General features: G+C 50.8%; 10 protein-coding genes across 10 annotated transcripts; 4 read left to right on the forward strand and 6 right to left on the reverse strand.

Moving 5' to 3' along the window:
• Nucleotides 1-428: 428 nt before the first annotated feature.
• Nucleotides 429-2102, reverse strand: TRVA0_027S01596 (uncharacterized protein; the record flags this gene model as incomplete). The annotated part of the gene is made up of 1 exon (XM_076685687.1): nt 429-2102. The coding sequence occupies one exon, from the start codon at nt 2100-2102 to the stop codon at nt 429-431; it is 1674 nt and encodes a 557-aa protein (XP_076540136.1).
• A 432-nt stretch (nt 2103-2534) lies between these two features.
• NCS6 (Ncs6p) lies at nt 2535-3632 on the reverse strand (the record flags this gene model as incomplete). Its single annotated transcript, XM_076685688.1, has 1 exon — nt 2535-3632. The coding sequence occupies one exon, from the start codon at nt 3630-3632 to the stop codon at nt 2535-2537; it is 1098 nt and encodes a 365-aa protein (XP_076540137.1).
• Nucleotides 3633-4464: 832 nt separating this feature from the next.
• Nucleotides 4465-7020, reverse strand: NIP1 (translation initiation factor eIF3 core subunit c; the record flags this gene model as incomplete). The annotated part of the gene is made up of 1 exon (XM_076685689.1): nt 4465-7020. The coding sequence occupies one exon, from the start codon at nt 7018-7020 to the stop codon at nt 4465-4467; it is 2556 nt and encodes an 851-aa protein (XP_076540138.1).
• A 1029-nt stretch (nt 7021-8049) lies between these two features.
• TRVA0_027S01662 (pyridoxal phosphate-dependent decarboxylase family protein) lies at nt 8050-9546 on the reverse strand (the record flags this gene model as incomplete). The annotated part of the gene is made up of 1 exon (XM_076685690.1): nt 8050-9546. One exon carries the CDS (start codon nt 9544-9546, stop codon nt 8050-8052), a length of 1497 nt encoding a protein of 498 aa, XP_076540139.1.
• Nucleotides 9547-10519: 973 nt separating this feature from the next.
• Nucleotides 10520-12523, forward strand: TRVA0_027S01684 (uncharacterized protein; the record flags this gene model as incomplete). Its single annotated transcript, XM_076685691.1, has 1 exon — nt 10520-12523. One exon carries the CDS (start codon nt 10520-10522, stop codon nt 12521-12523), a length of 2004 nt encoding a protein of 667 aa, XP_076540140.1.
• Nucleotides 12524-13890: 1367 nt separating this feature from the next.
• On the forward strand, nt 13891-15081 carry TRVA0_027S01706 (uncharacterized protein; the record flags this gene model as incomplete). Its single annotated transcript, XM_076685692.1, has 1 exon — nt 13891-15081. One exon carries the CDS (start codon nt 13891-13893, stop codon nt 15079-15081), a length of 1191 nt encoding a protein of 396 aa, XP_076540141.1.
• A 280-nt stretch (nt 15082-15361) lies between these two features.
• TRVA0_027S01728 (uncharacterized protein) lies at nt 15362-16054 on the reverse strand (the record flags this gene model as incomplete). Its single annotated transcript, XM_076685693.1, has 1 exon — nt 15362-16054. The coding sequence occupies one exon, from the start codon at nt 16052-16054 to the stop codon at nt 15362-15364; it is 693 nt and encodes a 230-aa protein (XP_076540142.1).
• Nucleotides 16055-16847: 793 nt separating this feature from the next.
• On the forward strand, nt 16848-17606 carry TRVA0_027S01750 (uncharacterized protein; the record flags this gene model as incomplete). The annotated part of the gene is made up of 1 exon (XM_076685694.1): nt 16848-17606. The coding sequence occupies one exon, from the start codon at nt 16848-16850 to the stop codon at nt 17604-17606; it is 759 nt and encodes a 252-aa protein (XP_076540143.1).
• Nucleotides 17607-18678: 1072 nt separating this feature from the next.
• On the reverse strand, nt 18679-19416 carry TRVA0_027S01772 (uncharacterized protein; the record flags this gene model as incomplete). The annotated part of the gene is made up of 1 exon (XM_076685695.1): nt 18679-19416. The coding sequence occupies one exon, from the start codon at nt 19414-19416 to the stop codon at nt 18679-18681; it is 738 nt and encodes a 245-aa protein (XP_076540144.1).
• A 260-nt stretch (nt 19417-19676) lies between these two features.
• TRVA0_027S01794 (uncharacterized protein) lies at nt 19677-19973 on the forward strand (the record flags this gene model as incomplete). The annotated part of the gene is made up of 2 exons (XM_076685696.1): nt 19677-19808; nt 19896-19973. The coding sequence occupies 2 exons, from the start codon at nt 19677-19679 to the stop codon at nt 19971-19973; spliced, it is 210 nt and encodes a 69-aa protein (XP_076540145.1).
• Nucleotides 19974-20060: the final 87 nt, after the last annotated feature.

Raw genomic sequence — 20060 nt, forward strand, 5'->3', positions numbered from 1 at the left:
CCAGTCCTCCGCGAAGCGGAGCCCCCAGGGGGGTTTGGGGGGACTGGTCCCCCCATTAATACTACAGCAGTGGAGTGTATTCGAGGGCCAGCCCTCGAGCTCCCGTATCTTCACTGTAACGTAACAAATTCCCAACATGTTGTGTTGTACGTTGGTATGGTTAGCAATTCTTCAGGTACAATATTACATAGGCAAACGAAGGGCTTTTTTAAGTGAAAGGTGGATAATACACGTCACGTAAGGGTCCTCCGCGAAGCGGAGCTACGGGGGGTCTGGGGGCTGGCCCCCAGAAGAGAAAACATCAACCTCTTATCAGTATCGTAGCAGCATTGTTCATACTCATTGAATCCCCAAATATTACATCATTATACATTACTGGATGAGTAAACGCCCCAAAATACCGTATTACATAAATTAGAAAGTGAACGTTATACACCCTCGTAGGAGCGCTCTGATATTGGGGTCAGGGACGCCTTGCGAGGAATGGTCGGGAGCTCTGCAGCAATTCCAAACTGGGCCTCGCGAAGCGTGTAGTAAGCCTCTTCTTTTTCCGAAGTGCGGGAGAAGAGGGTTATTGTGTTATCTTTGAGGCGGATAATGCTGCTATCGCGTCGGAGCAGATCTCGTCGGCGTCCAGAGGACCCAGATGAGGTCGAGCGAATGCTAACCTGCGCGTCTGAAACGGTGTAGAACTGATAGTCTTCTTCGTCCTCGACTAGGCCAATAGCATTGGCTTCATCTAGTAAATGATCATCGTAATCTCCGGACTCGTAATCATCTAGGCTGTAGTCATAGTCTAAGAAATCGTACTGTTGGGGCCGAGTTGTGATGGGTATTTTGAGTGACAGGGACGGCCTGGAGCGGGTTGACATTGAAGTCGAGGGGGAGACGTGCGATGACGCTTCTTCGGGCGTCTCTTCATCTTCTTTAATATCGTCAATCTCGTTTAATTGGTCAATCTTTAGTTCGCCAATCTCCTTTAATTGGTCAATCTCCGTAAGTTCGTCAATCTCGTCTTTATATTCGTCAATTTCATCCTTTAGGTCGTCAATATCATAAATTCCGGGCGGTCGCTCATCATCGCTATCGCCGTGGAGATATATCTTCGATACCCGTAGAGGCGACACATCGGAATATCCAGGCCCATTCTTGTCGTCATTATCGTTTTCATTAGCGTCGTTATACTCGTTGAGATTGTACCTCTCCTCCTCGTATGGTTCAAGGAAAGATGCATACTTTTGCTCAAACTCTTCCAGCGAGTCTTCATAGTATGGCGAGTTGTCAAAGGAATCTAGCATAGCGTCCACCAGTGGATCCGGTGAATCGGGCACTGCCGCAGATACTGCGGGTTTATGGTAGTTGACGGACAAGTTACGGCCGATTTGCTTGTCCTCTTCAAACGAAAACACTGATCTAGCGTCATTGGAATCCGCATCGTCTATCCCTTCTACTATATCTTCCCCAGTCTCGTTTCTTTCGCTTTCGCCTTTCCGGCTTTCATCCTCGCTATTCCTGTGCTCATCCTCACTATTCCTGTGCTCATTGTCGCTTTTCTGGCTCTTAATCTCGCTTTTCCGGCTTACACTCTCGCTCTTCCGACTTTTGGAGCTTTCCCCGCTTTTAGCGCTTCTGATTTCGCTATGCTCATACTCGACTGACGTAGTAGGTCTATCTCTAGTCTTCCTGGCTACGATCTGGTCCCGATCTCGGAATTCGTCGACCGTCCCTTGTGAACTGACTCTTCTCAGATCTGGCAGATCCTCCTCTTCCATCATCTCCTCTTCAACTATTCCACCGTCTCCCAGGCTATGTCGCCACTTTGGCTTGGAATCTGGCCCCATAGGGCTCATCGGAAGAGATACGCTTCGCGGTGAGCTTGTCCTCCGCACAGTTCCACTGTCCCATTCGTGCTTCCTTGTGCCATAAATAATACCAGCATTCTTGTACAACTCGACAACATCACCGTTCGGAACCTCTTCGCCACTCTCCGATGTCCTCCTCAGCAGAGCTATAGGGTTCAGCCGTTTAACCAGTCCATCCGTCTCGGCCGTGCCCATCGAATGGCTTCTCCGATGATTCTTCAAAAACGACCGGACTGGCATCTCGCGTTTGAAGAAAAAAATTTCACCCTTTCAATAAGACCACTTTTGGTAATACAAGAAAAAAAATGCCCAATGTCCCTCTCCAGTGAATATAAATTGTGCCCAAAATATACCGCAGACGGATGTAATATAAAGCCGTCTAATAATGCCTCAATGCAAAGGTTTAATAAGAAAGGTCCGGACCGGCTCTGATACGCAGCAGCGTTTTGCAAGGGCGCGGTGGGCGTGCGTCGCCGTATCCACACACCACCCAAAAATAACCCTTCGTCAGCCGTGCCCAGGGGAAGCGATCGCCCCACGCCGACATAATGCCTGTACTCGAATGAACTGTTGGTAGCGTACCTTAGCTAAAACGGTCCGGGGTAACAATCTTAACGTACCGAAAATCCAGGGCTTAACGTTCCCGAAGTAAAAGCGGAGGTTAAGAGGTATTTAGAAGGTGAGCTGCTCGAGTTTCTTGACTGCTAGAGCTTCGCCAGACTCGGACTTCCCACCTTCAATGGCAATCTTGGCCCGTCCAGCATTGAGCCCAGCAAGCAAAACACACGCCTTGCACAGCTTGTTAGGAGTCATGTAGCCACACCGTTCACACCTCCCGCTCATCTTGACCTCTGTGCTAAACAGTGGAGCTGGCTTCTTAGTGGCCCCATTTGGGTCAACTGCCGTTTTCTTACCCACAGATTTATTCTTTCGCTTAATTTCAAAACTCTCGCCAGACCGGATAATGTCAATGATCGTAGAAGGCCGCACCGCTTCAAGGTTCTTAATAAGAGCCCGCGCGGTGCCCCGGAACGCCTCCGGAGAGTACGTACATTCAGTAGAAAAGTAGTCCAGGTTCTTGTAGTGTGCATACAGCACAATCTCCTTCTCGTAGGTGTATTTGAGTGGCTTGGACCGCTTGACCGGGGACTCGGCAGATTCAGTGACAATCTCGGTACACTGGTCAAGCCGTGCCGAATCTCCACGGAGCAAATTCATAAGAACAGTTTCAGCCATATCGTCTGCATTGTGGCCCGTCACAACGTGGCTAATGCCCAACTGAACGGCTCCTCGATCAAGTGCCTGACGCCGGAACACACCACAGTACGTACAGTTGTTCTTCTTCCCAACCTGGGCCACGATCTGGTCCATCGTCCACCCATACAAGTCTCCATAACTCACGACTTCAAGATCCATCTCATACTGCTCCTTATTACGCTTGACAGTCTCCAGAGAGTCGTCTCGATACCCGTGGATCCCTTCGTCTATGGAGAGCAGAACAAACTCTACGCCGTAGTCGTACCGTTCATTCAATGTTTTCATGACATAGGCCAGGACCGTAGAGTCTTTACCGCCCGAGGCACCAATAGCAACCCTCTCACCGCGGTAAAACAGCTTCGAATCGGTGATAGTGTTGTGGATCTCGGTCTCAAAGACCTCGTAAAAGCAGCCCTTGCAGAGCCGCTGGCCCGTCTTGGGCCGCTTCAGCATGGGCTTGTCCTTCTCACAAATCTGGCACAGCTTTACTAGCGGAACCGAACTCGAACTCATCGTTTTTTTAGAAAATGTCAACCGTCATGTCGTTCTCGATGACGGCATTTTCGCCAATTAATTTTTTCTCGCGCGCCCCGTTGCACAGCCGTTTACCCCTGATCCCTTCAGCCGCACCCTCTTCCGCCAGCACTACCGAACGTAGCACATATAACCCATGAAGCTCTTTATGCACGTCATCTCTACAAACGCGCTATCAATTTCAAACGGAGATCATCAAGCCATTTATCAAGTGTTTCAGGAAAGGAGAGGATTAGCTGGGGGCCAGCCCCCAGGCCCCCGTAGCTCCGCTTCGCGGAGAGAATAGTAGAAGAAATCGACAATTTCAATACATACACATTTAAGGGGTCCATGGAATGTCAGTTTGCAGTACAGAAACGGTAAGAGGAGCATTTGGGGGCTACTTCTTCTAGGATATCCACATTTGTGCGATCCATTGACCTTAATATATTTGGATGTCATTGTTCCTATCCTCTATATATTAGTGGATTTGCGACTGTACGGTTCATAATTCGTATAGGATAAATAAATGATACAGATATTTACACTGGAGCGTCGTACATTTCCAACCAATCCAGACGATCCTTATTATCTAATCAATTGCAGCTAAATAGTACCATGCAGTCCGGATTATCCCCAAGATCTCCGCGCAGCGGAGCTACGGGGGTTTGGGGGCTGGCCCCCAAGTCAATTGAAACAGAGGATCATGGTACAAGCTAGACATTAATTACGATACGGGCCATGGTTTGATCGAAACAGAGTCTACCTCAGCAATTGGGAGTCGGAGGATACATTTTTGAATACAGATGATTATGAATATAACAAGGCGTGTCTATGCCTTGACTTTTGGTGGCCCTCGGCCACCTTTTTGACGCTGCTGATGTTGCTGCTGCTGGCCAGATGCAGCGTTGGCCGGCCTTGAAGAGGAGCTCGAGTCGAGCTGGTGGCCGCCGGCGGCAAGCCGTTCATTTCGCTCAGTGAGCTGGACAGCCTTGTCGGCGAGAGCCTGGGCAAGCACCTGGAGTCGAGACAGCTCGACGCCCTGTCGGAACACAATCGAGTTGGTCTTCTGGTCGAGAGCCGCGGCAATCTCCTCGTTGGCCACCATCTTGGACACGATCGCCGAGACCCGCTTGGCCGGCAGGTCAAAGAGCGTGCTCAGCGTCGCGAGAGAAAGACTCTGGTAGTACGAGCCGTAGCTAAACAGATAGGTTCGCAGACCCTCTTCCTGGAGCTTTTCGGTAAGCATCGACTTGATTCGCTCTGGGTCAGCCATGAGCGACCAAATCTTGATACCAATGAGCAGGTCCCGGGCAGAGGTCCAGTCGCCACTGAGCAGCGCCTTGGCGCCCTGCATGATTCTGTCTCGAGTGTTTTCTGGTGGGCCAGTGAACACCTGTCGGTCGTGGTAGTCGAGCATTCGTCGGAATGGCTTGGAGATGATCTTCTTCTTGGCATCAACGGACCCGCCGAGCGAGGCCATCATTGGAATCTCGATCAGCAGCGAAGCCGTCAGGTACACACACTCGAGCAGCTCGAGGTTAATATGCATGTGGAACGGCAGCATTCGCTGCTTGTCGCCGGTCTGGTATCGCGCGTTCTGGCCGAGCAGCTCCTTGAGCCGCGAAGAGGAGCACATCTCCTGGAGCGTCGTCTGGCACTCGCTAACGAGACCCGTTCGGAAGGCACACAGGCCAACCTGGACGAGCGCTCGGTTGAAAAGCACCTGGATCCCCGGCTCGGCGTTGTGGATCGAGCTCTGCAGATGCGACATGAGGAACATATCTCGAGCTCGGAAGTAGTGGTCATTAAGCGCGTAGTGGTAAATGTGGCTGAGCATGGCCCGGGTTCTGAAAATGGTGCTGGGCTGTCGGTACAGCACAGAGCAGATGGCGTTGACCAGCTCAATGGTGTATCCGTTTGGCAGCTCTCCCTCGGCAACTCGTGGAGTAACCACACTGTTTCGGCCCTCGGGGATCTTGGCCCACGCGTTCTTCTCAGTGGTGAGAATGACGTTAGTAGGCTTGTAGTAGACGTGCTCGAGTCGTCGCACCAGCAGACGGCTCAGAGACTGAGATGTCTGTGGCTCGGCGCCCTTGAGGTTGGCCTCGAGGTAGAGCTGTGCCCGCACAATCAGGTTGTACAGGTCGCCCTCGTCTCTCAGTCGGTCTACGTATTCGGTTGTGTGTGGGTCAATGGCGAGCAAAGCCCGGCTGAGCTCGTCGTCGAGACGCTCAACGAGCGATACGATAGAGCCTGGAATCTCCCGGACGCCGTCTGAGCCTGGCTCAGGACCCTTCTCGAGGTCCTCTGGCTCAGAAGCGGACTCAATTACTCGGTACTCAGCAGCATTGTCCTCCAACACCTGCAGCAAGTGTCGAATGTCCTTCTCGGCAGCCTTCCAGTTTGGAGTGAGCATGATCGAGCCGGAGGCGGTCAGATCGAATCGGATAGGAATGAGCATGAGCAGGACGCTAATCTGCTGGTATGGAGTAGCAGCAATCTCGCTGAGCTTCTCCAAGACCTTAATCTGCTCGCCACGGTCCGTGTTCTTCTTACCTCGGCTCTCGACAATGGCCATGAGGTTCTTGAAAATAGAGTCGGCCGTATACTGGACCACCTTGCCCGCCTTGCCCACAGTGGCGAACCCGTCTTCGGCGCCGACCTCCTGCTCTGGACCGGCGATTGGAGCACCACGGTTGGCAGCCTTGGGGACTACGATAGGAGTAGCAGCTGGCGATGGGGCCTTGGCCTCCTGCTCGAACTTGACTGGATCGGCCCGGTAGGCGGTGATCTTGTCCTCAAACTCTCGGTTGGTCTTCCTCAGTCGCTGCCGCAGAGTGTTAAGCGCACGCGAGTTCAGTGCGTTCATCTTCTTCTTGGCCGACTTTTCGTTCTTGGATGCCTCCGCGGCCACCTCCTCGAGCGAGGCGAGCGTCTTGATGTACTGGACAGGCGTCGTCGAGTACTGCTTGACGGCCCGCTCAACGAGCTTGTTTATCTTGTCAAACTCGGCCGAGATGGCGACCCAGTCGTTGATCTTCTTGCCGTTGTCAATCGCCTTGATGCATGCGTCCACCTCGTCAATTAGCTTGTCCTTTGCGCTCTTGACCACCCGTCGTTCGTCTTCAGACTCCTCAGACTCGTCCTCAGACTCGCTGGCGGCGCTGCCCTTCAAGAACTTGCTTCGCATGTACGCCTGTGGGCCCTTGGCTGGTCGCTCCTCATCGGACTCTTCCTCGGACTCCTCCTCAGACTCTTCTTCTTCGGAGCTCTCTTCTTCGCTGGAAGACTCTTCTTCGGACTTCTCCTCCTCCGAGGAGGAGTACAGCTCCTCCTCAGACGAACTCGACTCGCTGTCGGATGCAGCCTGGAAAAATCGCGACATGGCTACCCTGCTTTTTACTTTTTCAATACGAAAAGAACCGTGGTCTTTCTCGCTTGTCGCCAGATTTGTGATGGACACGCCTTTTTTTCGCAAATTTTTTGCGGGAGGGTCGCTTTGAAAAATTTGGCGTGTGCAGGGCTCGCGTGCGCTGTTGCTCCCAACTGCATCGGAGAACCGATGCGGCGTCGAGTGGCCGCGTCAAATGCGGCGCACCTGAGGAGGGAGGTCTGGAGGCAGCGCCTCCAGCTATGGGGCCTGGGGCAGAGCCTCAGGATACTTTACTGTAGTTATATACAAGTTCTGTCGAGTTGCTTAGTTGAATTGATGAAGATTTGGATAAAATTGGTGTTGTCGACTGCGGTAGTTAGCGATAATGTCGGGGTTAAGGGGGGGGATACGTTAAAAAGACAACAGAAGAAGTAAACAGGGAATCAAGTGGTGCATGATACCGCTGCAATTGAAGACTCAGACTTTACTGGTACTTGGAAATGGCGCTTTGAAAATATTTGCTCATTGCAATAACTTAGTTAGCTGTACCTGATTGTCACTTCAGAGTGCCGGTAATATTGGTGATGACATTGGGTAAGTGGTGGTAGAGTGTGAAGTGAGGGTAAGCAGGAGAGTCGCCACTCCTCTAACAAAGGCCTCACGGTATTGTCCACGGTATTTGTCCTGTGATTGTATATCATTCCGTGACTTTATCTCATGCTACCAATGGTGTTTAATCACGAAGAATGCAACTCATAGTTACATTGACAGTGCCGTACGGTATTTGCAAAATGCTAATCGATTTCTAAATCGTGTACTTCTTATATATACGGGTGGTTTTAAGATTATAAATATTAGCGTAGGGATCCGATTATATAACCGCTAGAAGGGCCCAATGGTAGTTGAAACTTGAGTGTGCGTAGGCGATTTGCGAGTATATGACAATTAACAGAACTCAATGGTGGTTGAAACTTGAGTATGCGAGTATATAGCATTAGAAAAGCTCAATGGTGGTTGAAACTTGTGTATGTGTAGGCGATTTTAACGTGTAACAAGGCTCTCCAGTACCTCAATGACGAGCTTCTCGTCTCCCGGCTGGACTTGCCAATTACACGGAGCAATTCTCACTGCAATGCTACCGTCATACTCAGTGCCACTGACATAGATACGGTTGTCATCATTGATCAACTGCTTCAACTTAGCATTGACCGCGTCGTCGTTGGCTTTGAACAGCACGATTGTCGACAACTCATCGGGCCGGACACCACGCGGAAGCAATTCATAATGCTTGCTCGAATCAATATAACTGGCAATGGCCCGGGTATGGTTTACCAGATTCTCCAGCATGTTTCTATATCCGCTCTTGCCATAGGCAACTAGGGTGGCATATACTGGCAGGGCTCTGAACCTCCGCGAGTTCTCCAGGCCAATGTTGGACCAGCTCTTAATTGATCCTGGACTGGTAGCGGCAGATGTCTTGAGATAAGCCGCACCAGCGTTCTTAAACACCTGTTCCATCAATTCGACGTCGCGAGTGAAGAAGAACCCACAGTCATATGGCACGTTAAGCGTTTTATGGTTGTCTCCTGTAATGCTATCTGCGAGTTCCAATCCGCTGCAGTTCTGTGAGGCAAACTTGGCAATCGGCGAGTCAGAGCCCATTAGAGCGCGCAGGAAAATGCTGAAAGCACCGTCAATGTGCATCCATGCATTGTACTTATCGCAGAGTTCACGGATCTGCTGCACCCGCGTAGTGAAAAGCCCTGTGTTGACTTCACCAAAGTTCACAGCGACAATTGACGCGACACCTTCTTGAGACAAGAACCTTTCGAGCTCAGAGAGATCAAAGTCCCACGGCTTGGAGACGTGGGGGGCAGCCTTGACACTGGATCGTCCCAGACCTACAACTGAGGCAGCCTTGACAAGCGAAGAATGGCAATCGCAGGCCACAATCTGCACATCTTCAAGGCCTGCTTTCTTCATAGATCCAAAAATACCAAGCTCAGCCGGTCCATTGGCCACCGGATCAAGTCCCTTGGCTTGGAGAGCCTTGCTCAAGACACCTTCTCGGGCACATGCGAGTGCGAGGGTGTTACTGGCAGTGGCACCGGTAGTCAAGACCCGCCCTTTGAACTGGTCGGCGTCAAGCTTGAGGAGGTCAAGCAGCATCAGCAGGGCATTGTTCTCTACCTGAGACGAAATTGAATCGTCTGGAAGATGTACACCGCAGTTCTGGTCCGCCAGAGTAACCAAGTTGTCGGCCAGGGAGGCAGCCGGGGTCACACCGCCAGTGACAAACCCGTAATAGTGCTTGGTCGACTGATTTGAGCAGGCCGGAAGCACCTTATCAACCAAGAATCGGAAAGTCTCGTCCAACCCAAGTCCTTTTTCAGGAGCTGAATTGGCCAATGCTTGTTGGCACGCTTCAAGATCCGTCCTGTCAGGCCGGATACCAACCGGCTGGGTAGTTGACTCCTTGTCCACTGACAATTGGCGGATCTCTTCAAGGTACTTAGCCTTTGACTCTTGTTTGATCATTATTGAAATTTTTTTATTGGATTCTACGGATAATCCTGTATTTCGGGGTTGATCTACCTGGCACTTCGCTTGATATTTTATGTGGCCATACCGATGATGCATCCCGCTTACTAACGGCACTCTTCTACCAACGGCATTCCGCTTACACATACCCTGAATTCGTTTAATTCGTTTAAGCCCACGGCATTCCAAAGAAACGTTCCAAAGCGAGACGTAGCGTAATGCACGCCTGGCATACACGATATAACTCAGATCAGTTGACTGCGTTCCTTTAAGATCCGATGGAAGGGGAAAGCATTGATGGTGGGGTATGCACACTTGTGCATTTTTCGGTTGGAGATAAGAGACAACAATAGTACTGTACTCAGATCCATCCGTATCTCTCTCCCTGAATCTAAAAACCCCCCAGGTAAACCTGTCATTCTTTTTCTCCCTTTAAATTCTTTCTAAAAACTTTCTCCCTTAAACTCTCTACAGGCTCTGGGGTATTTTGAGGGTTACTTTTCTGGGGATTTACGTTCACATGAAGATTGATTGACCATACCCCGTATTTGAAAAGTTCTGCACCCACGAAAAAAAAAAAAAAAAAACAGGGTTAGAAAATCCCTGAGGTATTTACACTTTATTTTTTATTTTTCTCCACGAATCCTCCTCCCCTTTTTCCTTTCCTTTTTCTTCTGGATCCCCTGATTCGACATTTTCGACGAGGCCAGAAACAATGGCACGGTTCAGCGTACGCCGCAGGTCCTCGTCACAGAGAACACAGATTGCTGAGAAGTCTCCTGTAACGCCTACAGCCGCTGAGCCAGATCGTGAGCCGGTTGATGACCCGGCGGCTATAATTAGCAGAGATCTCCAGTCTCAAACGTACGCCTGGCAGACTGAGAGCTACGCCACGCCCGGGCCGGCGCAACATCAACACTCGTATCCAATGCTGCTAATGACACCGCCGATACTGTCAAGGAAAACGCAAATGAGCCCCAAATTAGAGGAGGATACGTTCGCCGGGTTCGATGGCGTGCATGTTGATGAACAGGACGGGCTTCTGTCGCATGAGGAAAGCGGAGGTAGCGGCGGATGGCAGGGCATTGAGAAGCGCGAGCTGGAGAGCAGTAATGGTAGCGGCGAGTTGATTGAGATCCCGGAAGGGGTTGACGAAAAGGGCGAAGAAACTTTTGATACCATCAAGATTGCCGATACGCCCATTGAGGCTGTTGACGCGTCCATTATCTCTGTGAACACGTCCAAAGACCTCTTGATTCAGAGTGATAACGAGTCGGCAAAGGATGAACTAGAGCGGACCATTCGACTTGTTACACTACAAAGCGAGCCCGAAAATGATAATAAAGAGGAAGAAGAGCTCACGGCCAAGACGAAGGCTCTCAATTTGTCACATGTCTCGGAAGAAAAAGAAGATGAGGAAGAATTTGACGACGGAATTGAGTACGAAGAAGAAGAGCTCAAGTTGTACCACCCAAAGCCTCACCGGGTCGTCCAGACTGTGGCAATGGAGCAGGAGGAAGAAGAGGAGTTTTACTCGCCACAGACTGCATCACTTGTAGGCGGGGACACCCCGGAAAGCCAGAACAACCACCCTTCGATGACTGGGCGGCTTCCTGAATTTGCCAATGACGAGGAGGACGAAGATGCTGAGAGCTCCACAGAGTTCCAGATGCAAGGACTGCATGACCCAAAGCCAGTTTCCGCGCCGGTTCGGCATACTCCAGAACCCTCGTACGCATTCGCCCCGAACGACACTCCGCAGCACTCTGTCGGCCATATCTCCCAGGTATCTATTGCCACTTCCGCAGGGGAGGTGCCCAAGGGCCATCGGCGAGGAGCTTCTTCCATTTCGGGGCTTTCGCGGCGGTCAATTCTTGATCCGCGACCGACGGAAGAGTTTCTTCCCCCAATTATCCCCTCTGAGCAAGAGGACCTTATTTATTACCCGGCTCCCATCCCCGTCCAACTGAGACTGCCTCCGCTACTGTCAAAGCGGAACAAGCAAGTGGCCAGTTCGAGTCGCCCGCTAACCCACAATTACAACCCCAATCGAGCCTCTGTCATTCTACCGCCGCCCACCTGGAGCGCCAGCCAGTTTGACCAGGAGTCGATAATGGCGTTTGGCGAGAAGTATCCTCGCCGCAATAGCATGTATTCGATGAACGCGAGCACTATGAATGGCAGCGAGCGTGCCAGCTCGCCTGCGCTGTCTATGGACTCGGGCCGGGCGACAATTGAGTCTGATGACGAGGATCGAAACCTTGGTGTAGACGTGGAGCCGTGGGACGATGGTGAGGACGACGATAAGAAGCTGAGTAGTAAGGAGCTGAAGAAGAAGAAGCGACGGCTGCGCAAGAAGAAGAACCAGCCGGAGTACCTTGAGGAGTTTGACACTGACAGCTCGGCCGCCGAGGAGGAAGGTCCTACAAATATCGACGACCTGGCGTTTACTAGCTACGACCCAGAGACCATTGCCACTGTTGCGCACAATATGGTTGAGCTGGGCGGAGCCGTCCCCACTACGAAGCCGACCTCACTCATTGAAGAACTGGAACTGCGTAAAGCCAGCCGCAAGGCCCGAACAAACCTAGTGATGCAGGAATCGCATATGGAGGAAGCCATGATGAAAGACCAGCGCGTATCACGGCATCCACTGGACTACCGCCACTCGCGGTCGCTGATGCAGCTTAACGACATTGCACAGCGCGATTACAAGGAGCAGATAGCCTGGCACCAACTTTCGCGAATGTCTAAAGCAGACCTTGAAAAGGTGGCCAAGTTTGCACCGCGACCAGTTCAGGACGATGGCGCAGACGAGAGTCTTGCCGAGCGACGAGCGCGGCTTAAGCGAGAGAAGAAGGCTGCTCTCGAGGCATCAAAGGCAGAGTCAGAGACACTCGCCGAAAGACGCGCTAGGCTTAAACGTGAAAAGAAGCAACAACAACAGCAGCAGCAGCAGGTTCTGGTGGGCTAACTTTCACCTGGGAAGAATTTTGTAGATTATATATTCAATGCTAACGGACTATTGTATTTTGAGAAGGCTAATGAACTCCGCGTGGTGGACCCCCAAGGGCATCTGGGGGACTACTCCCCCCAATTGTACTACTACACCAGGTGTTATCAGTAGTAGTAGAGTGTCTTCGAGGGCCAGCCCTCGAGCTCCCGTAGTTGGGGGCTCTGCCCCCAAACCCCCTATTACCTTTCAATTCAACTAGATCTCCGCGTAGCGGAGTCACAGGGGGGTTTGGGGGGACTGGTCCCCCCATATTACACTTCAGCGGAGCGTATTCGAGGGCCAGCCCTCGAGCTCCCGTAGTTGGGGGCTCTGCCCCCAAACCCCCTATTACCTTTCAATTCAACTAGATCTCCGCGTAGCGGAGCCCCAGAGGGGTTTGGGGGGACTGGTTCCCCATTTTGTAACTCCAAGAATATATTCAGAATGTCAGCCGCATGAGCCGCGTATAACGCGGCTGCCCAATAAGAATCCTGCTATCTGGTACATTAAAGGAAGATCTCTCCAAACTGCGTCTAATAACTGCTCTCAAACAGATGTCACACGATTAGGCAACTACACGTAATACTGTGCTGTAGCATATGAAAGCAGATCACTTACTTATCTTGACCACTAGACTCGACTCCCGTCCATCCGTCCATTTTCCAAAGCAAAATAAAATAACTCAAAAGCCAATTAAGCACCGAGTCCAAACAAGGCCAATGTCGTAATCCTGAGACTCCAAGCCCGGAGAGGAGGAGGAAAAAAAAATCTAAAACTCTCGGCGCATCGTATACGTAGCACTACACTACCATAACCGGTCTTTTGGTGTTCTCGGCGTTCTCGGCCCTCCTCCATACGGTGCTGCCTCCACCCTGAAGGTCACCCCACCGCAAGCAGTACAGTAGTTCAACCCTGGAGAGCCGCTTTGGAATCTCCATTACAAAAGTATATCTCCATGTGTAATCCATTTGTCATCGGATAGAGCGGAGCAGATGACTCGCCACGTTCAGATTCATCCGGAGAAACCTACTGCGGCTTAGGGTGGTTTCATACTTAGTGATGGTTTCAAACTGGGTGAGTCGTGAGCCTGCGGGATTATAAGTACGTGAGAAAGGGTGTACTGCAAAGTTGGTGTTAATATCGTGCATGTCCGGGAAGCAATTGTATAATAATTAGGCACCCTGCCCGATGGAATGTTGAATGCATAATTGAGCGGCGGACTTGGCATGTGCCAGAGAAAACTGAAAGACGCCTAAAGTACCTTTAAGCAGCTAATCCTCTGTAGACAGAATACAAAAATACGTAGAAAGGTCTCTGGTGCCACCCGTTAGTAATATACCATATAGATGTCGGCCAAAGGTGCTCGCAGAGGCTCTGTGTATACGGAGCGGTATTTGTATGCCAGGGCTGTGAACCAGAAGCATCTCGCGTTACAGGTGCAGCGGATACTCAAGACGCTGCATCCGGAGCCACTGTTCAACGTGGTACAATCTAGTGGCAAGAAGCCGTCGCGAATAAAGAATGCTTATAGCCTGGACCGGGACACGGGCGATATTGTGCTCTACGATGGTACCCAGGCTCCCGTCGATAGAGGCGGGGAGTCCGGCCTGTTCACGGTGAACCACTACGATTCTCCGTCGAGCGAGTGCGCCGTAGCCCAATTCTCGCGTGCTGGCGTGTATTTCGTACCTGCTGCGACGCCGTGCCTGCTACCAGAGTCCTCGATCCGGCTGACGCGCGCAGGCGGGGCACGGACCTCGATATCGTCGCGGGACGACGTGTTGGGGGCTTTCTACGACCAACCGGTTGCGTGGTTTTTGGTACCAGAGACCAGTGGCGCCGACGAAGCGTTTCGGGTCGTGGATCACAGCACCGATAGCGTCATTGGGCGGTGGGTGCGTAAAGATGGTAAAAGCGGAACGAAGCGGTGGTACTTTTTGCGCAAAGGAGAAAAGCTGGCGGTTTTAGAGGACTCTCAGCTGAGGGCTGCGGATTGCTCCATTTCTTATCTGGATGAGTTTACGCGGTCCCTTCGCAGGGTACAGGTAGCGGTCGGAGAGGATGAGGGAGTCCGAAAACGGCGCAATTCGATCCAGAGTGTCGTTTCAAGCAATGGGGTCATGAGTATAGGGCCATTGAGCAAGGTCAGATCGATTAGGAGGTCGCACAGCACGAACTCTCAGTTTAGCCAGAATCACCAGAACCGCATTCGTTTCATTGAGGCGATAATGATATGCAGTTTGGCTCTGATGCAGCGCGTTACCGAAAATCGGCCACCTGTGGTGGTCGAGAGTACTCGAGTTGCTAAACCGGTGGCTAGTGCAGCTGCGGAATCCAATGCCAGCGACAATTCATCAAAGGCCATAAAAAGTCCAGCAGAAATTGATGTTGTCGACAATTCAAATGGTGTAAAAAGTCCAGGCAGCCCAAACACCACCACCACCAAGAAGAAGAGGAGGCGAACGATCATGCTCTCGAATCCGCTAGTTGGGTTTTTTGCTAATATGCTCCCGCGGAAGAAGAATGTGACGCTTTAGCCATTCTCAACCCCTTAAATTATTTAGTTAGTATGTATCTTGTTATGACGTTAATGACTCCATTCACATCCCCATCCCCGTTCATATCCAGTACTTTCGGTCCACCACCCCTAGTTTATTCACATCCAGTACCTTCGATCCTTGATTCTAACGACTCCACTCACATCCCTGCTCACATCCGGTACTTTGATCCTCTGGTTCAACACCCAGGGTTTGATACGAATCCTGGCCCTCGAGCTTGACATAAAAATACTTCGGGCCATCGATATTGATATGGAGGTTAGCCAATCAAACTGTCGAGGAATTGCTGGCTCTTGGTATCAATGGTGTGAGATTTGCCCGGAGCTTTCGATGCCTGATTATAATTGCTCTCCTCAATACCATCTCCATTCTCCAGATCATTCAAAAAATCATCAATATCCTGCTCATTCTCGCCTCCTTTACCAAATGTACCGCCATTGACGGCGCCGCCAAACCGCTGCTTGACGTTCTTGACAAACTTATTATGGTCGATGGCCGCCTGGATCTGGTCAAACTGATCCGGGTTGTCGTGGACCTGCTGCTTCTTCGCCTTGGCCTTCTCATATTGGCTAATATCTACTGTCTGGCCCCTGGTCCCACGAACTACAGCCTTCCAATCCTTCTCTTCCTCCTCGTCTACGTCCACATCAGGAAAGAATTTAACTTCTTTGGCGTCCCGATCATCTACCACACGGACTCCTGCCTGTGCCAGTGTGTGATCCATCTCCTCTCCTATTACACCATTTTCTTCGCCGCTGATGACCTTATTGGCAAACCGCTGCTCTTCGACCTCGGGGTCTTCAGCGTCTTGATACCGCCATAGGTTTGATCTCAGCTCTTCCTTTGGGGGTACCTCTTCTTCTTCTTCTTTCTCAGCCCTGGGATCAATCCCATGCTTCTTGTAGTACCGCCTAGTGGCTTTTTTATCCCATTTACTGTTATGTAGCACCATAGTATACTCTATCTATTTTCTCCCTCGGTACTAAAGGACGATTTTCGTGATGATGTTTTGTCCGCCGTTCCCCCCTCCCCTACCGGTATTTAATGGCACAAACACAGACGGTCTCCAAACCCTCCGCGAAGCGGAGCTACGGGAGCTCGAGGGCTGGCCCTCGAAAACATTCGTGGCAAGAGTTAATGGGGGGACCAGTCCCCCCAAACCCCCCTGTGGCTCCGCTTCGCGGAGTTTCTCTCAGTTGCTCTGGAATAATGCTCAATAATTGTAGCCTGTGGAAAGATAGCCATATTGAACTAACGTTAGTACATAGATGGAAATGTCAGCACGGGTACTACATCATTGTACTTCTAGCTGGAAATTCCTCAAAGATTATGTCTCGATATACGTATTTATGTAGGCAATTACGGGTACAGTACCAGTACAGTGGTACCGCAGTACTAACGCAATTGACTTGAGGGGCCAGCCCCTCAAACTCCCCGTAGCTCGGCTACGACGAAATCTTAGAAAAATTGCAACTAATAACTCATGTTCGTCTACTCTGATAACACTAATTACTATCATATATCAGAAAGTACCGCACTACAGTAATGTCAACGTTTGATGGGATCGTGCATTGGCGTGCATCGTGGGGTGAGGCGCAGCGTGCGCACGCGCAGTTGGGACTGCGAGTTCCACATTGTTCTTTTTGGGCGATGACGGAATGGTGCCTGTTCAATGAGCAAATGCACAGAAGCGAGCTGTCCTATAGTCGACTTGAAAGCGAGCGAAGTAAAAGCGAATATCTATGATGAACGAGGATCCAGGCGAACGACGGTCGTCCGGTGGCGGGCTCATCACGAACCCGGCCATCGTCAAGTCTGCGCTGAGTAACCAGCAGCAGCAAAAGGCTCCGGCCAAGCGATCGGGCAAGAAGAATACGCACAAGAGCACGACCTCTACCCTTGAGGCCATCAGTGTGACCACTTCGAGTCCTAGGAAGCCTTCCGAGAAGCGTCAGCCTCGGCCTAAGAGCGAATCGAAGGCTCAGCCGCAGCAGGCACAGGCCCAACTCCAGACCAATAAGGCCAATGCAAACAAGCCACGGTCTGAAGGCTCTGCGGCAAAGCCCAAGCCTAAGAAAGGCAACAACAACCAGCAGGTTCCAAAGAAGAAGAGCCCACCAGGTACGCCTAAGCAGCCGTCCGGGGAGGACCCCGACATTGAGCTCAAGAAGATCCTCTATCCTGATCTATTTGGCGCACCATCTGCTAATAGTAACGGGCCATCTGGTAGCAACGGAGGGTCTAATCCTGCTAACTCTGCCAACTCAACTCCGCGGAAGAAGAACGGTCAGAAACGGGCTGTTTCGACTCCGGCGGAAAAAGGGTTTGCGGGAAGTTCTTTTTCATCCTCTCCGGCGCCCTCTGCACTACCGAAGCCGTCATTTGGCCCCAAGCAATCAACTCCTGAGGCCTCTGCATCGTCAGGCTCGTTGTTTGAGCAGTTTATGATGGCAGACAGGCAGGAGCGGATGAACAAGTCGTCTTCAATCGCTGCAAACCATTGAACGATTCCCTCTCTAACGCTCTTTTTTATGACGGTTTTTTTATGTGGAGAGTCCGAAGAGGGATTCTGAATGAAGTGATGATGATGACATATTTATTTTTTTGAACACATACTCCACTTTTTTAATTCCCTCAAGACCAATTGATGACTGTATACTATTCCAATCTTTTTTTCTGTAGGTTTGCAAGTTCCTACCTCGGTATATTCATTACGGTTAGTTGATGATAGCTTTCCTGTTGATACCAGTGAGTGTTGTCTGGCTTACAGGACTGCTTTCTGTTTTCGAGGGCCAGCCCTCGAGCTCCCGCAGTTGGGGGCTCTGCCCCCAAACCCCCCGTCACACATCAGCCTGATCTCCGCGTAGCGGAGCCCCAGAGGGGTTTGGGGGGACTGGTCCCCCCAATTATCAGAGTTCTTCAAATTGGTGCTGTCGTCGTTGTAGCTGGCTTCGATATGGTGATGCGGAACCCCGCCAATGTCCAAGCGTAACGCAGCAACGTTGAAGTTAACTTTGGTTACTCACCCAGGACGTAAGCGACACATTTGACCGGTCAATGCTCCTTGGCACAAAAGAAGGACTCGAAGCATAGCCCAAGTCAAAGTGTTCGTAGCCCAATGGTCCGTAACGAAGTTTTGTCAATCTCGTGCGGTTAAAGGGTGTGATATTGTTACTGCATGAAAGATTTTGTTGTATACGCATTTTCAGGGGAATCTTGTGGATTCAGCCGCACCAAAGGGTTTAATACCATTGCCGGTACATTTCGACGGTTCTGCTAATGATGTACTGTACAGTACCTGGCGGAAATTAGTAATATCGACATTTACGAGATAAATATGGAAGCGATAACTGATGAATTAATACCTGTGTGTGTAGACTCAGGATAAGATTTCACCATTTGCTTTTCACAGTATCGGAAGTTAGGCTTTAGAGGATAACTTTCATAAAGAACTTAAAGACCCTACATAATTGGGTCTCGCTGGATTCAATTTCAATGGCGAAAACAGCTTTTAACAAAAATAATTGAACATACAGATGAAGGGACGGGTGAGTTATTACATAGACGGTTCGTACATTACATAGACAGTTCGTAAGCGCGCTTAATAATTTTGCCCAATTGGTCGAACCGAACGGTCTCTGTCGTAATAACTGGCTTGGCGTCGTTATCCTTATTCAGCGGCACAATAACCGAGTCTCCCTCAATGGTCCACCCCAAAGTGTTCTTGACCCAGTCCTCAAACTTGGCCTGCGACAGGTTCGACCACTCCTGGAACACCGAAACGTTAATTCGCTTGTGAGAGATGTACACCGTCTTGGCAATGGATACCCGCAGGTCGTCCTCGAAGCCAACCACATCGGCAGCCAGATCGTTGTATTCGTCCTTCTTGAACGTGTTCCAGAACTCAGAGTACTTCGCGCCGTCCAGCAGCGAGTACAGTTGCAGCAGCTTCTGGCACTGGTCCGCCAGAGACTCTGGGGCCGGCTCCGGCGTCGAAGTGACGTACGGCGGCAGCAGCTGCAGAGCCGAAGTGAAGTCAGCCGCCCAGAATCGCACCAGGCCCTTAACAAGAATAATCGTAACGATATCCTCCTTCATTATCGGCTGTCGCGCTTGGCTCGACAGACTGTTGATCTGGTACAGTTTGAGCAGGGCCAGGTTCGCCCAAATGTCAGTCGTCTGGTTGTTGGCCTGCTGCAGCACATACTCTTCAAACACCTTGAGGTTCTCGGTATCGTACCGCTCCAGGGAGTTCAGGATCTTGTCAATCTCCTCTGGGCGCGTCTCCGGCTTCGTGCTGAGCGTGTTCTCCATCCTTTCTCTATATCTTCGCTGGGCTCGTGTCCAAACTGTCGTCGTGAAATTTTCTTGCGCTGGTCCTTCTCAGTGGGAGCTTAACTCGTGTGCGGCTCAATCAACGTGTTACGTTAACTTTTCACAGTTACTAATCAGGTAGTGTCGAGATTATGTAACTGTCGGGTAATAATCCCGACTGTGATTGGTTGGGCCCAAGGCTTTTTCACCTTAAATCCTCCTAGGACATCTTGCGACGATAGAGACAGACTAAGATAATAATGGCAGGCCATGGAAAGTACAGTGCCGGCCCAGGGGCCGTGCCATTCCCGAAGATGTCATTCGGCCACAAATGGATCTCGAAGGCTCTTGGCGGTGCCATGTGGTTCTGGATTTTCTGGAGAGTGCGAGAAGTATGTTGAAGCCCCGGAGTGGATGCCCATGTCGACCTCGGCTTTGGCTAGAGGACAAGCGAGAGCGGAGAGCTAACAAATGAGTAGGAGGGCCCGGTTATGCTGGGTTGGAGACACCCATGGGATCACGGTCACGATGACCACCATGACGACGGCCACCACTAATGATTTTATATATGTTTCATGATGTCAATACATTTCTTGCATAATTGTTAATCTGTTATAGCTCATTGCACAATGGCTTGCTCTGCT

The sequence above is a fragment of the Trichomonascus vanleenenianus genome (genome assembly GCF_965637985.1).
Source record: "Trichomonascus vanleenenianus strain CLIB 3782 genome assembly, contig: TRVA0_027S, whole genome shotgun sequence".
Lineage (NCBI taxonomy): Eukaryota > Fungi > Ascomycota > Dipodascomycetes > Dipodascales > Trichomonascaceae > Blastobotrys > Blastobotrys vanleenenianus.